At 52.5% G+C, this 14,969-nt stretch overlaps 1 protein-coding gene across 6 annotated transcripts in view; it reads left to right on the forward strand.

Moving 5' to 3' along the window:
- Positions 1–14,969, forward strand: part of CEP295 (centrosomal protein 295) — an 89,955-nt gene that overhangs the window by 39,350 nt on the left and 35,636 nt on the right. For all 6 annotated transcript variants that reach the window (XM_040426342.1, XM_040426343.1, XM_040426339.1 and 3 more), the window contains exons 15-19: positions 4,145–4,265; positions 4,855–5,049; positions 5,187–5,390; positions 12,318–12,418; positions 12,977–13,094. In XM_040426342.1, coding sequence (XP_040282276.1) covers positions 4,145–4,265; positions 4,855–5,049; positions 5,187–5,390; positions 12,318–12,418; positions 12,977–13,094 — 739 coding nt within the window. The remainder of the gene's footprint in view (positions 1–4,144; positions 4,266–4,854; positions 5,050–5,186; positions 5,391–12,317; positions 12,419–12,976; positions 13,095–14,969) is intronic.

Below are 14,969 nucleotides of genomic sequence, written 5' to 3' on the forward strand. Positions count from 1 at the left end.
TACAATAAGGCATACTCAGTAAAGATTACATACATCTTCCATAGGTGGCGCTATGGCATTATCCCTGGTTCAGTGTTTACTGTCTGTCTTACCCCCTTACGTAGGTGGGGTATTGATACGGGACTCTCCATATACCTTGCCCTTTCCGTAAGAGGCGTATTCTCTCTACTTGGATTCAGTTCCTGCTAGATGCATTACTGCATTGCCACACTTCATGGTGGAGTACTTGCACTACAACTGCAGTGCTTGCCGTAAGCATTTCCCCCTTTCTTGGTGGGATAATTCCAACATTGCTCCTTCCACAACTGATCCACTACTGTGGGGAATGAGTACACATCTTGGATGTTGCACTTCACCTATGCCACGGCTATAGGTGCCTTAGCGTCTTCTACAAGTGGAGCGTAGTGAGTATCGTTACATGCTGGTGCCCTGTATTCTTCCTCTATTGGTATTTCGGTGTCGCCAGTGGATACTGTGGCTGTTTCCACGTTGTGTTCTTTTCCTTCGGTGCCGGTTTGGGGCATGAATATGACAACCTCTCTCCTCAGGGGGTTGCCCAGCGTCACTCGTGTCCTAGCGTCCCCCATCTCCATGGTCCTCCACTGTTCCAATATGTGTCTTCAACAATATGTAGTGCGTACACCATGGCACGTAATATTGTGGTTAAGTTCCAGTAAGTCGAGTGTTACACTAACTCTATATTCTCTATCCACCATTCCTGATGTGGGAAGTGGTTGTGCTGGCACTCTGGTTTAGCTTTGCAGCCTGTTCTCCTCCGCTGGTGCGGATTTTATGCTAGTACTAGCGTTCGCAGTCGCTACAGTGGGGCATTCCCTCAGGTAGGGGTTCTACCCTGACGCTGGCTTGGCGGTTGTTCCTGTTTAACGCCTTTCCCAGGTGGAGCGTTTAAGGTTAGCTCTCCTTCCCTGGGACAGTATGATACCGTGGCTTCTACCAGATTCCTCTACTCTGCCCCTCAGTTTGTGCTGGCGGGGCATGCTGCAGCTCCTACGGTATGGGGGTCCTGGAGTAGCCATTACATACTCTGGCTCCTCCTGCACGGCTCCTTCGTCAGGTGACGGATTCTTCTAACGCCGAATTCGGTGGCCTCCTCCTTTGGCGGAGTATGGCACCCCCGCTATCATCCGGTGGCTACTTCTGTGTACTGCCAGTCTCAGATGGGGAATGGGCTTCGCCCTGCCCCCTTTTCCTTCCGTTTTTTTCCTTCTCTGGCTCAAGGTTCACGGCCACTCCGCAAACCTTGGTAGCTCCTACGTTACTACTTCCCCTCATGATGCAGGGTATTGGTTCTGTGTTTTTTTTTCTTCCAGTCTTGTTCCGGACCGACTGTTGGGCTGTGACGTTTCCATATTCCTCCTTCTACAGGGGAATCCTACCCGTTGGTCCTGGGTGTACTACAACATATCTACAACTACCTCTCTTGAGACTTGACTAGTGACTGCCATGTCAGTCCGATGTAGTCATGACTTTTCACTGCACATTCCATGGCTAGACTTCGAGACTCTCCACGCCAGACTGAGCAGAGGTGCTGCCACGACTTTTGATGGAGTTTTGTTCCTGGAACGGAACACCCCTTCTATTCTTTCTCCTCGAGGTAGGAGTTTTTTCTCTCATCTTGGTCTGGTCGAAATCTCAGTCGAGCAGTGTTGCTACATCGTCAATACACGGTTGCTGACGGAACTCCACCGCCGGTGGTTCTCATATCGTCTCTACTTTTACCTATCCAATGTGTTGATTCCTTGGCTTGCGGTTGGACATGCCTCATTCAGGCGTTCTTTTCTCGATAGTTTATCAGCCAGCTTCTTAGTCTCCCCACAAGCCTCTTCGGCTCGCGGGACATTGGTGGACCACTTACCGTTTCCGTGGAGCGCTTCCCTTTAGCAGGGGTGGATCCTGCGGTCCTGGGTTTTTAGTTGGACATTAGTTCCTTGCTGGGTCAGGTTCGGCGCTGTGTATCCTTTCCAGCGTCCTCTGACTCACCCGGGGCCCATAATACCCTCCTTCAGAGAATGGCACATACGGTTCCTCCATACCGTCCTCCTTTTAGCGCCTTGGGATCTGACCTTAGTCCTTTCAGCGCTCCGGAATTCTCCCCTAGTACCCTTGCGGGAGATGTCACTCCGACTCCTGTCCTGGAAGGTGTTTTTTTTTTCTTGTGGCTATCACATCTATCAGACGGGTGTCCAGGTTGGGGCGCTCTCTTGCAGAGCTCCTCATGGTTCTGATAGGGATAAGCGGTTCCCCGGCCCGTTCTTTCCTTTCTCCCGACGGTGGTCTCTGATTTCCATTTCAATGAAGAAACTGTCCTTCCATCACCGTGTCCCTCCCCTTCACTAGGGGACGGGAGTTACACCATTTGGACGTTGTCAGGGCTCTGGTGATTTTATTTGCCAGCCTCCAGTTCCTTCCGCCGTACAGACTCCTCTTTTTTGTCACTCCGGAGGGTCCTCGCACGGCATTGGCGGCCTCCAGGGTGGCAATTGCTTGTCTGCATTTGCGTAAGCATACTGCACCCGGGGCAGGGTCCCGCCCTTCGGTGTCACGGCTCATTCCACCAGAGCGGTGGGCGCTCTTGGGCTCGGAGGATTCAAGGTTCGGCCGCGCAGTTGTGCAGGGCGGCTACTGTCCTCCTTACGCACATTCACTAAATTTTGCCAGGTGCATACTTATGCATAGGTGGGCGCCGCCTTTGGGCGGCTTGGTCTTGCAGGCGGCAGTTCTTAGTTGCCTGCAGGGGCGCTTGCTCCATGTGTCTGTGGTTTTCCCTCCCTGTGGACTGCTCTCGGTCGTCCCAAGGTCTCTGTGTCCCCCAATTATTATGGGCGAGAAAACGAGATTTTTGTAACACTTGCCAGTAAAATCTCTTTCTTGCTCTTCATTGGGGGACACAGCACCCACCCAATATTGTTGTTCGGCCACAGTTGTGACTGTTGCTGGTTAGAACCTGGTTCGGTTCTTGGCATTGTTGCTGTTCCACGTTTTTTTTGTTGTTTTACTTGCTTCTCCTACTGCTTCTCACAAACTGGAGCGCCCTCTCCAGGCTGGAGGGGGTATAGCTGCCAGGGGAGGAGCGAACAGCTTTTACTAGTGTCAACGCCTCCTAGAGGACATAGCTATACCCACGGTCTCTGGGTCCCCCAATGAAGAGCGAGAAAGAAATTTTACTGGTAAGTTTTACAAAAATCTATTTTTTTTTTCTCGGGAATAAATAGCAATTGTAACAACATAATATTTTTTAAATTTTTTTTATTTTTACATCCTAAATGTCTATTTTATCATGTGGTTTAAATAGTGTTGCATGTTCTGTGGGTGGTCGATTAATGCAGTACCAAAATATGCATGTCCTTTTGGGGTATACACTTATACAAACAGGCGGACCTGTGAACGAGAGTTTTGTGTACAATCTAATACTCCCATTATCATCTTTGTTCTGCTCCTGTGAAGGAGGCCGACATTATTAATTTATTTTAAATTTTTAGGAAGTGTGGGTGAAACAGTATTTTTAATCTTTCACTATGTGGTTTTAAATGTTGTCTTAACTTCAAAGAGGACCTTTCATGGGATTTTGTGTTAGAAACTGGTTTGCTTACCAGATAGGGCGGTCCTTACAGATGCCAGCACTTTTTTATTTTTCTAAAATACCCGTCCGTTCCGGTGCTGTTTTTGTCCCCTGATATGTTAATTTAGAGTATCGGTACAGGAAGGAGCAGACGGCCGGGTTTCTCAGGGGGTGTCTCCTCCCTGGCTGTAGTGCGGTCCAATCGCAGCGGAGAGCGCCACAGCCAAGGAGAAAAAAAAACTGCTCACCTTGTCCGCTGTGATTGGACCGTGGCATAGCCAGGGAGAAGGAGACACCCCCTGAGAAACCCGGCCTGCTCCTCCTCCCTGTACCGATACTCTAAATTAACATAGCAGGGACACAGCGGCGGAACGGAGGGGTATTTTAGGAAAAGAAAGTAAAGTAAAAAATATTTACTTTAGTGTCTACCTCCACAGTAGTGCTGAAGAGGAGTTCTGCTCCGACATATAGAGTCAGTCAGCCTTCCTCACGTGGTTAATATTAGTGGTATAGTTAATATCTTATAGCTGCAGGTATCTAATATGTTTGTGTTGTGTATTGAAGCCTCCACAGGGGGCGATCCCCTCTGATCTCCATGTGATTCCTGAGCGCGAACGTTACCAGTTTATGTCCGCACTGCTGAAGGCGCTGGAAGACGAAGAGGAAGACGTCTCAATGGTGACAGGTAAGCGATAAACCAGTTAGAAAACTGCAGATTTATGGTTTTGCTTTTCCTTTTTAAATATCCTCCTTTTACCCAAAAGAAGGGAACAGGACTCATTTAATGGGTTTCCCCGGTGACAACCCTTATGCACAGAATAGGGGATAAGTGATTGCGGGGACCCCCAGCTAGTATGAGACCGGAGATCCTGCAGTCCCTATGAGCATGGAGCTGTGTATGTGTGACCTCTATGGGACTGCGGAGTACAGTGCTCCGGTCTGTCTCCGGCCATCGCACAGAAGTGAGTGGAGCTGCGGTCACATGCCAATCATCGCTCCGTTCTGCTAGGGGGGCTCTGGAATCTGTTTTCGTGACATCAGTTTGACCCCCTAACGATCAGACACTTTTCTCCTGTCCTGTGCCCGGGGATAAGTGTTGTTACCGGGAAGACCCCATGAAAGGGAATGCGTCGTCTGTATTACTAATTACAAGCCGTTACTAACTCATTCCTTTTTTCTGTTTTTAATGGTACATTTATTTTTCCTTTTGATTCGGTTTTCTTCAGTCTAGTAATTTGTAATCGTCTCCTTTTGGGTCTTTTCTTATGTTTTAGACATTCAGTCCTGTGATGGTTCTCTAATGAGAGCTCCTATAAGAGACCACAAGTGGAGACCTTCCAAGCCGCCTGTCACAAAGACCAAACTAGGGCCATTCCTGCAGCAGCATGAGCTGAGCGCCATCATGGAAGTGGAGACGCCCAGCGGCAGACCCTCCAGCACAGGAACTGAACTCCGAGAAAGCCAGCCAGGTAAGGTAGAACCTACTATGTGTATGATGGCCGTCCAACACCCCCATCATCCTCTGGTTCACCTTCTGCCCTGCCAAGCTTTCTTTAGAGTTTGCAATGTAGAATTCTAATTATTTACTATGTTTATTGTCATTTAGGTCGGCCTGACCCATCTGGACCCAGCGAACATGTAGGTGATCACCCAGACATTAGTCAGATGAGCTGTGACTCCTCGATAATACCAGGGGACCTGTCCGGCCTATCAGCCAGCATCAGAGGCGAGACTCCAAACCAAAGTCGTGCCAAGTTATCATGGAGAGACACTTTGTCTTTAGAACGATCTCGAGAGCCAGCCGGAGGAGGTGAGACTGCAGGGTTTTCTTAAAGGGACACTTCACCTAGCAGACAGCTGAAGGGAGCGAGACTTCTCTGATGGGGCTTGGCTTAGCGTACCTGGTCTCCTGTGGCAGACAGTAGTGGGGAAGGACTTCTGCCTGAGGTCGCACTAAATATTTTATTGCACAGTAAAAATACCCCTCTTGGCATTTTTAAGGCGTATTTTTTAGCCGAGAGAAAAGGAGGACATCATTTGTTTGTGGTATATGTGATGGTAAATGCCCTTTCTCGCCCATTTTCCTTGGGGGACACAGAAGACCTTGGGTATAGATCAGCTCCCTAGGAGGCGTGACACCAAGTGAAAACTAGAAGAAATGGAATGACCGGCACTCACAATATACATTTATCCGAATTTTTAACTAAGTGAAAACTGTTAAGCCCCTCCTCCACAGCTATACCCTCAGCCTGGAGAGAGAGACTGCCAGGTTTTGCTTAGTGTCCAAGGAGGCAAGACACTCCTTGCTCCGCAGGACTGTTTTCTCTGTTTTAATTTTAGATTTTTACTTTTTTTTTCTTTTTCTTCCAGACCATCAGGGACAACAGAGACGCACTAGACCTCTCTGTTTCTCCCGGGGTTGAGCTGCGCCAGTGCCGGTCACCCGCACTGCTGCCTCCCCCACAGAAGGCAAGGTGGACCAGGGCAGCCTAGCTCCCCTGCATCCCGCCAGCGCAAGGGTCGCCCGCACGCCAAGTCCCTCTTCCAGCGTCCTGCCACTACGGTGCCAGTAGCTGAAGGGGCGACCCTGCTGGAACGGACTGAGGGTGAAGACGGCTGATGGTGAGAGAGTGGCTTCTCCAGCCCTACGTCGTCGTCGTCCCCCCGGTCTCCTACGTGCCTGACCCCCATACTGATGCCTCTGGACCCTTCTGTCCCTGCTGGACCTAGGCTGGCCCCTGGGGTGCCGCAGGGCGGCAATCTGCTCCCTCTCCTCCCCTCCTGGCCTCCATAGGACATTGCAGCTGGCTGTCTCCCCACCGCTAGCTGCAGAATAGGTTCAGCCGCATTGCCTCCCTTCTCCTGCCGGCGTCCCTTCTATCCTGTGAGGATGGTGACCTTAGCTACCACTGTTGTTGTCCCGCAACACGGGCACCCGGTCTCGGGGTCCCCCCATCCCCTTACCGGTGCGCTGCTCAGGGCCAGGGGCCCGCTCCTGACGGCCGAAGCGTAAGGCCTCGCCTCCGGCCCGCGGGGTGGGCACCCACGACTGGCATGGACTTAGCGCGATGCTCCAACAGGCGCCGGCCAACCGTCGGTGCATTCCGGTCGGCCGGGCGACGCAAATTTTGGCCCAGGCTTCGCGGCCTGCTGGGCCGCAACTCCGGCGCTCCTTCCCGGGCCCCTGACTCTTCCGGCCCGCGGGGTGGGCACCCGCGGCCGGTAAGTACATGCGCCACTCCGGCTCAGGTCACGGCCGGTACCTCGGATACTGTGCGGCCCCAGGTCGGCCGGGCGCCTCAAAAATTTAGGCCCAGGCTTCGCGGCCTGCTTGGCCGGAAAATTCCGGCCTCGTTTGGAGGGGGCGGGAACCTCTCCGGGCGCAAATTCTTCCCGCCTGGAGGTTCCCCCGCCCCCCAGGCCGGATCCCTGTTAACCCTTTGGGTACGGGCCGGCTAGAGGAGACCCTTTCATATCTGGGCTTCTTAATGGGCCTGTATGGTGGCCCCCTTCCTGCCTCAGAGAGACTGTGTTATAAAAAAATAAATAAAAATTACGGATTTCTTGTGGGCTGCGCAGGACGCTGCAGCCTGATCTCAGTAGTGCTGGCCGTACGCATACCCCCCTTCCATAGGCGGCATGTCGTGCTCCCCGGCTGTGGCGCTGGCGAGGTGCATTTTCTCCTTCTAGGCGGTTTCTTGCCCTCTCCCGGGATACGGTGCTGGCTAAGTACATGCCGCCCTTTCTATAGGCAGATTTCGCACACTCTCCAGTTAGGGTGCTGGCCATGTGCATGACCCCCCCCCCCCCCCCCCCCCCCCCCCCCCTTCCTAGGCGGAATACTGCACTCTCCCTGGCTGCGGGCTGGCCTTATGCATGACTCACTCCTTTAGGCGGAATACTGCACTCTCACCAGATACGGTGCTGGCCATGTGCACGACCCCCTTCCGTAGGCGGAATGCTGCATTCTCACTGGATTCGCTGCCGGCCATATGCATGGCCTCCTTCCATAGGCGGAATGCTGCACTCTCTCTGGATTCGCTGCCGGCCATATGCATGGCCTCCTTCCATAGGAGGAATGCTGCATTCTCACTGGATTCGCTGCCGGCCTTGGGCATGCCTCCTTCCCTCAGGCGGCATACATACTCTCACTGACTGGGGTTGTTCTCTCGCCGGTAAGTTGCTGGCCATGTGCATGACCCCCTTCCATGGCAGGGTGCTTGCCCTCTCACTGGATCCGCTGCCGGCCATGTGCATGACCCCCCGTCCATGGGCTGTGTGCTGCACTCTCACTGGATTCGCTGCCGGCCATGGGCATGCCTCCTTTCCTCAGGTGGCATACATACACTCACTGACTGTGGTTGTTCTCTCGCCAGTACGTTGCTGGCCATGTGCATGACCCCCATCCATGGCAGGGTGCTTGCACTCTCACTGGATGCGATGCTGGCCATGTGCATGACCCCCCCTTTCTGGGCGGCATACTGCACGCTCACCGGATACGTTGCTGGCCATGAGCATGGCCCTCTAACATGGGTGGAATGCTTGTACTCCCATTGGATACGGTGCTGGCCTTGTGCATGACCACCCCTCATTCCATGGGCTGAATTTTGCACGGCTGTCCTTGTATATGCTATGCTGGACTCGTACATGTTTCCCTTCATTGGCGGAGTAAAAGCACAATCACTTAATGCTAGGATAACTCTGTGCATGTCCCCCTTTCACTATGCAGACCTCCTGCGTTGCTGCTGGATACTGTGCGGCCATGTGCATGTCTCCCTTCTGGGCGGAATATGGTATGTCCTACTTCTCTGAAGTTGGTACTGGCCTTGGGTGTCAGTCCCTTTTGGGGCGGGCCTTTGCACTCTTGCCGACTGCAGTGTTTGCCAGGTACATTTCCCCCCTATCTGGGCGGACTGCTTGTGTTCCATCGCATGCCGTACTAGTCTTGTGCATAACTCCCTTTCAGGCTGCACTTTGCACTTCCGTAGATACTGTGGGACTCTGTGGCTGGCCCCCTTCGCTGAGTGACTATTTTGCAGTGAGCGTACGTTCTTGTGCGCTCTGTGCGTTGTTTGGGCTGTGTATGCCTTCTCCTCCTGTAGGTGGGTTGGCCTTCTCACTGTTTACGGGGCTGCTCATACGTATGCCTCCCTTCCTCCTGCGCCATACTTGTTTCTCTTGGGATACGATGCTTGCCGCAAGCCTTGCACTCTTCTCTGAAGAAATCATTCTGTCCACCTGACCCAGATGGGCTCTACTTGCTCTCTACTGCACCGAGCTAGGTGGTACTCCTTCTCTGGTTTGGATTGTATATTGCGGTTCCGCTGTGACGGTATCCACCATGTTCGTTGGCCCTTCCACCTGGGGAGTGTTCGTGGCTCCTAGATGCGTACCCATTCGTCCTCCCGCGGCATTGCTTCCCTGCGCAAGCGGTCACATGGACGAGAGTGCTGTCTGCAGCGCCCCTCAAATTCTACGTTGGCTCTGGCGGGACTACGGTTCCCTCGCCTACTACCATTTCCTCCCCTTTGGATGCAGTGTGGTACGAGTCCTTCCTATTGGCGCCCTCTGCGCTTCAGTTCTGCTCTGCTAAAAGGTTCGGGCCGCTCTTCTCGGGAAGGTCACCAACTTCTCTTGGGTGCTCGATTATCCAGGTCCGGGGGCCTCCACTTTGGGTTCTACAGGGTATTCGCCTTCTGCGAGGCAGTGAGCCGGGCGTCTCACAGAGTAGCGGGTGTTCTGCTTTTGGGCTCTCCTACTATGACTTCCCTGTTGCCCACTCCTCCTTTCGGTTGGAGGGTGTTATGCCGGCCTCCATCTCGACTGCCTTTTCTTGCCGGCTCTGTTTTGGCTCCCTCTCGGGGCATATCTCTCCGATGTGGCTTCTGCCCCGGCCAGGCTTCAGGGGCTGTTCCTTCACTGCCCTCCCCTCTGGGGAGAGCATGGTTGTTCACTTGGATGGTTCCGGTGTTCCTTGTGGCCTCGTACTGTCTCCCTCGTTCACACTGGCTGTACTAGCTGTGTGCCTATTTACCGGGTCTACTGCGTTCTGTCCTCCCGCTGGGTGCAGATTGCGTTTTCCATTCTAGGCAATGGTCCTGCTGTGGACTTACCTTCTTGGTAACTTGGGAGGACTACCCTTCGGTCAAGATTGTCCTTAGATCTCCCACACCGGGGCTGTAGAACCCCTTCCTGTGGTGGCAACATCGACATGGACTTTAGCCCGTCTTGTCCTGGCATCTGTTGGATGCTGGGCGGACCCTTTCGGTTCCTCCCGTCTGTCCTTCTGCTCCCCCACTCCGGGTGGATACGGGACGACGTTGCTCGGGGGCCGACGGGACCAGTTTTGCCGACTCTTCTGCCCATGTTACTGGTCTGCGCCTGCTCACATTGGGTTTTCTCCCGCTTGCCCAGGCGATTCCAGCGGGCACGCTAGTGTTCGCTCCCGGCCATGCTTCGTCCAGGATCTATTGTCGGACTTAGAGTTCTTACCTGGGGTTCTGTGGGAAGCTGGAACATTCCCCAACTCTAGCCTTTCTCTCCCCATGGTTGTGTCTTTCTCCAGTCCTGCCTGGACCTGGGACTGGGACTCTGTTCCTTGAAGTGTCAAGTGTCGGCGGTGTCCATCCTCTTCCAGCGTTCCCTGGCCCCTCTTGGGCCTGTCAAGACCTTCTTCCACGGAGTGGCTCTTTGGTTCCTCTGTACCGTCCCCCGGTACCGCCCTGGGAACTACATACTGAGCCCTCGGCGCTCAAAGCTTTCCCTTAGAGCCGTTACAGAAGTTCTCTCTACTTCTGTCCTGTACGGTTGAGTTTCTGTAGCCATCGTGTCTCTCAGACGGGTGTCTGAATGGCAGCCCTTCTTGTTCCAAACCTTCTGTCCTTCCCCAAGACGGGGCTGTTCTACATCCCGTCCCTTCCTTCCTTCTGAAGGTGGTATCTACCTTTTTGATCTCAACGAGGCTATCGTCCTCCCCTTCCCACCCCCGGGAACAGACACTTCACCGATGGGACGTTGTTTGGGCCTTGCAGTTCTTACTTGGAGATCTCCGACTCTTGTCGACGCTCGGTCTCTTGTGGTTCCAGGAGGTCCGCGCAAAGGTTTGACTGCCTCCAGGGTGGCTTTCCTCCGCTTCATCAGAATGGCTATTGCTGAGGTTACCGCACCAAGGGCAGGGTTCCGCCTTTGGTGTCACCATTCATTTCACCAGAGCGGTCGGTGCCTCCTGGGCCGGAGGCATTGGGCTTCGGCCGTGCAATTGTGCAATGCGGCCACCGGTCTTCCTTGCACGCCTTACCAAGTTCTACAGGGTGCATACTCAGGCTTCGGCGGATGCTGCCTGGGGCCGCCTGGCTTTGCAGGCGGCGGTTCCTTGATGCCTTCGGGTGCTTCGCCTTGGAGCTGTGGTTCCCCCCCCCCCCCCCCCCCCCTTGGACTGCTCTCGGACGTCCCAAGGTCTTCTGTGTCCCCCAAGGAAAATAAGCGAGAAAACGAGATTTTTGTATAACTTACCAGTAAAATCTCTTTCTCGCTCTTCCTTGGGGGACACAGCACCCACCCATTCATTGTTTTTCTACACTGTTTCCAGATTTGGTTTACCCCGTTGGGTAGTTGGCTTGTTGGTTCCACTTGTTGGACATTGCCTTTTCTCACTACTTGGACACGCAACTGTCAGTCTCTCTCTCCAGGCTGAGGGTATAGCTGCTGGAGGAGGGGCTTAACAGTTTTCACTTAGTGTCACGCCTCCTAGGGAGATGAGCTATACCCAAGGAAGAGCGAGAAAGATTTTACTGGTAAGTTATACAAAAATCTCGTTATTTATGCAGGGGAACATTGCTAAAACTGATTACAGTGCAGACATGCATAAAATGGGGAGTTTAACCATAACCCGTAGCAATGAATTACTATATAGGTACAGTATGTAGTACACCGATGCAGTATGTACTTATCTGCAATATTCAGGTACCGATTGTACTTATATGTAATACACACAAGCATCTTGCATACTTATGCCCCAACTGCCTACTCACAGCGAGGCTCTTGGGGGATGTCCACATTGGATGGATATGCTCCGGATTTTCCATCATGGAATTATGGGCGGTAGATCCATCCGGGTGTCAAACCATTCACAATTAGTCTGCCAATCAGCAGCTTGTCTACTTTCAGTCTATGGTAAGTGGCTTCAGGTAAAAAGCCATTCTGTTGGGACGAGGCTGATTTTACCGCATTAAAATGTCTGCACTACTACCAGTATTGTAACGCGTACGGTTGGGGCACTTCTGCTGTTTTGGGGCGATGCTAAGCAAGTCCTGCTCGGTGGAGAAAACATATATTTGAATTAAAACTGTACTTTCGATGAGGCCGAATGCACACGGCCGTGTTCTGCGGCCGAGAGCGGTCTGTGGTAACCCGGCCGGGATTCCTGCGGACAGCCAGAGCGCACGGCGTCATTGGTTGCTATGACGCCGTGCGCTTCATGCCGCCGCTGCTGTACAGTGATTCACTGGTATGATCTATACAAGTGTATCACTGTACAGCAGCGGCGGCATGAAGCGCACGGCGTCATAGCAACCAATGACGCCGTGCGCTCTGGCTGTCCGCAGGAATCCCGGCCGGGTTACCACGGACCGCTCTCAGCCGTGGAACACGGCCCAGTGCATGAGGCCTAATCGTGGCCTTCAGTGTCTTTACAGAGAAGTTGGCATTTGTTGATCTGATTATTTTTATGTCCTTTTAGATCCTTCATTTACCTCAGTTTTGTATAAAAGTCTCCATGACAGTCTCACCAGGAACACATTCCCTAAACCACTTTCAATGGAGGAAGGAGCTTCTGGCACGGTAAGTGTTAATACAACCCTTGTGGTGCTCTAGTGGTGCTTTTATCTGAGGTCATTTTAAAAAAAAAAAGTGATCGATGATGAAATATAGCCAAATCTGAGGAGCGGCGATGCAGGTAGATGATTAATCGGACCTGAGAAGCCGATGATCTCCTGTGTGGTGTCTGGAGCGGAGTGTTGGGCACTTTCACAAGTATTCCTGGGACTGCTGCAATTTGGATTTACCATGGATCTCCCCCCATTGAAGTCAGTGGAGGAAGACCCATGACACGTATAGAAGCTATAAGTTTCTTTAATTAATCCGTGCCTGCCGCACAAACCTCTTGCACTTAGATGTGGGCTGTGATCACGGTGCGGCCTCACTCCAGGTACATGTGGACGTGCCCTTGGTGTGTGTTGTATGTGTGCGCTTTGTGTCTAAGTCTGAGCCGTGATGAATCTTCTTCTCACCAGACACAACCTGTGGTGGTTTCTACACTTGATCTGAGCTCGGACTGTCATGGAGGATATGTAATGCACTGCGGTAGGGAAATAGTTACAGGTCTATATTTCTATGCAGGGGTCGACCGGACAAGGACGGAGCCCAAATTCAGCCTGCGATTCTTTGTCCACTACAACTATATCATCCGGCAGCTTCCTGACCAGCGAGAAGACCGACTCCAGTCCTGGAAACTGTGGTGGGTGTTCACATTGTGTGCGGTGCTGTACTGTCTCCTGCAGCCATCTTACACCGTCATATATAATACTAAGGACCGGCTGTAATGTATTCAGATATGTAATAGTAACGCGCCATGTTACCAGTCCAGAATGAGTTCTAGGGGATTTTATGTGTTGGTGGTTACGGTTTAAAGTGACTGTCCAGCCCTGACCTGAGAAGTGATATGTAGGTCAGCACCTACAGGGGATGGTTACCTGCTATCCTCCACAGATCCTGGTGCTTGGCTGCTTTTTATCTCTGCTCCATTAGATCAGAGCTGTGATCTGTGACTACAGTGTAGCTCCAGTGTCTGCAGGGAGTTAGAGGTAGTCCAGGACACACCCCCCTGTCTCATCATTGGCTCAGGCTGCAGCTCTGTCTCCTCAGATTGGCTGCTGTGTATAAACACATCTGTCACGGGCTCGGCAGGAAATACATAAGCACATAAGAGCTGATTTCTATTACGGCGATGGCAGAGAGGTTATAAAGTGCAGATTATAAACCACCGGTGTGAGAGAGAGAGAGAGGATAATCAGGAGACTGAGTGAGGCTTACTAAGGGGGAGCCTGGAGGTCGCCTTAAAGAAATATTCCAATCATATAATCTTAGGCAATATCTGTGACGCACCATAACGTTATTAGCGGTGGGCGAACAACTTCTGGATTCCTCACAGGTCCTGAAAATGAAGGGAAAGACATCCTGTCTGGCATTTCTCATGTACAGCGACATTTTTGGGGGGGCACGGAGGCCTCTTTGTAGGGACGGCAGATAGTCGGGCCTGCGCTTCCCTGCAGTTTCGCCTAGAACCGACTCCATTTTGGGGGCGGGGAAGGAAGTTCTCCCCGCTCCTTCAGCTGTTCCTGGGGCGAATCTGCTGCCTCCGCCCACATCCTGTGTTTAAATGCACTTGCGGCTGGACTCTGGTAAGGCACCTCCGGACAAGCTGCATAGGGACACAGGCCGGGCAAGCTCTGTCTCCCCTTCCTACAGGGTTTAACCTACCTCCCCGTCGTCCTTCCTGTCACTACAGGGTTCTCATTGTGTCCGAACCCAGTCCCCAAAACAGGCGGTCACTTCGGTACGCCATTTTGCTTGTGCATAGTGTCGCTCAAAGTTTCCATCCAGTCAGTCTGATCCCCTCTGCTCTGCTCCACAGTCAAGTGGCTCTGCCCCTGACCCAGTCGCCCCTACTGCTCAGCCTATAGTAGAGCCGGAGTGGGCGTGTTCCCTGTCAAGGAGGGTACAGGACGTCTCCTATACCAGGGGTACTCAACTAGTTTTATTAAAGGTCCACATACCTGGGTCTGCAGTCAGGTGAAGGTCCGAGCTGAACGCCAACAGTAAAGATGCCATGCGATCATGTGATCCATGCGCGTGGGGCGCTCTGACGTTATAGTGGTGCGCCCCGGGTAAGTCCCAGAATTAGTAATGGCCACATTAGTGCCCCAGTAAGAATAATGCCCCCAGTAAGAAAAATGCCCCCATTAGTGCCCCCCTTCTCTGCAAAAAAAAATAAAAAAAATTTGCATTCACCTGGCTGCGGTGAACATTCGCTGCTGACTGCAAGCTCAGGACTGGTGCTCCAACGTGATGACGTCTTGTAGGTCCTGTCCGGAGCTTCTAGTCAGCAGGGAGTGCTCTCCACAGCGTGAGCAAATGGAGGTGGAGGTACCGTAATTTTATTTATTTTTTTACTAGCACAAGTAGCGGTGGAGGTAAAGGCTGTACTAATGGGCGTTCCATGATGGAAGCGCTCATTAGTAAGGGTACTTTCACACTTGCAGCAGGACGGATCCCACAGGCTGCTCACCCTGTCAGATCCATCTTGCCACTACTTCGCCGTGCCGCTGCTCTG

The sequence above is a fragment of the Bufo bufo genome, chromosome 3, assembly GCF_905171765.1.
Source record: "Bufo bufo chromosome 3, aBufBuf1.1, whole genome shotgun sequence".
Classification (NCBI taxonomy): Eukaryota; Metazoa; Chordata; class Amphibia; order Anura; family Bufonidae; genus Bufo; species Bufo bufo.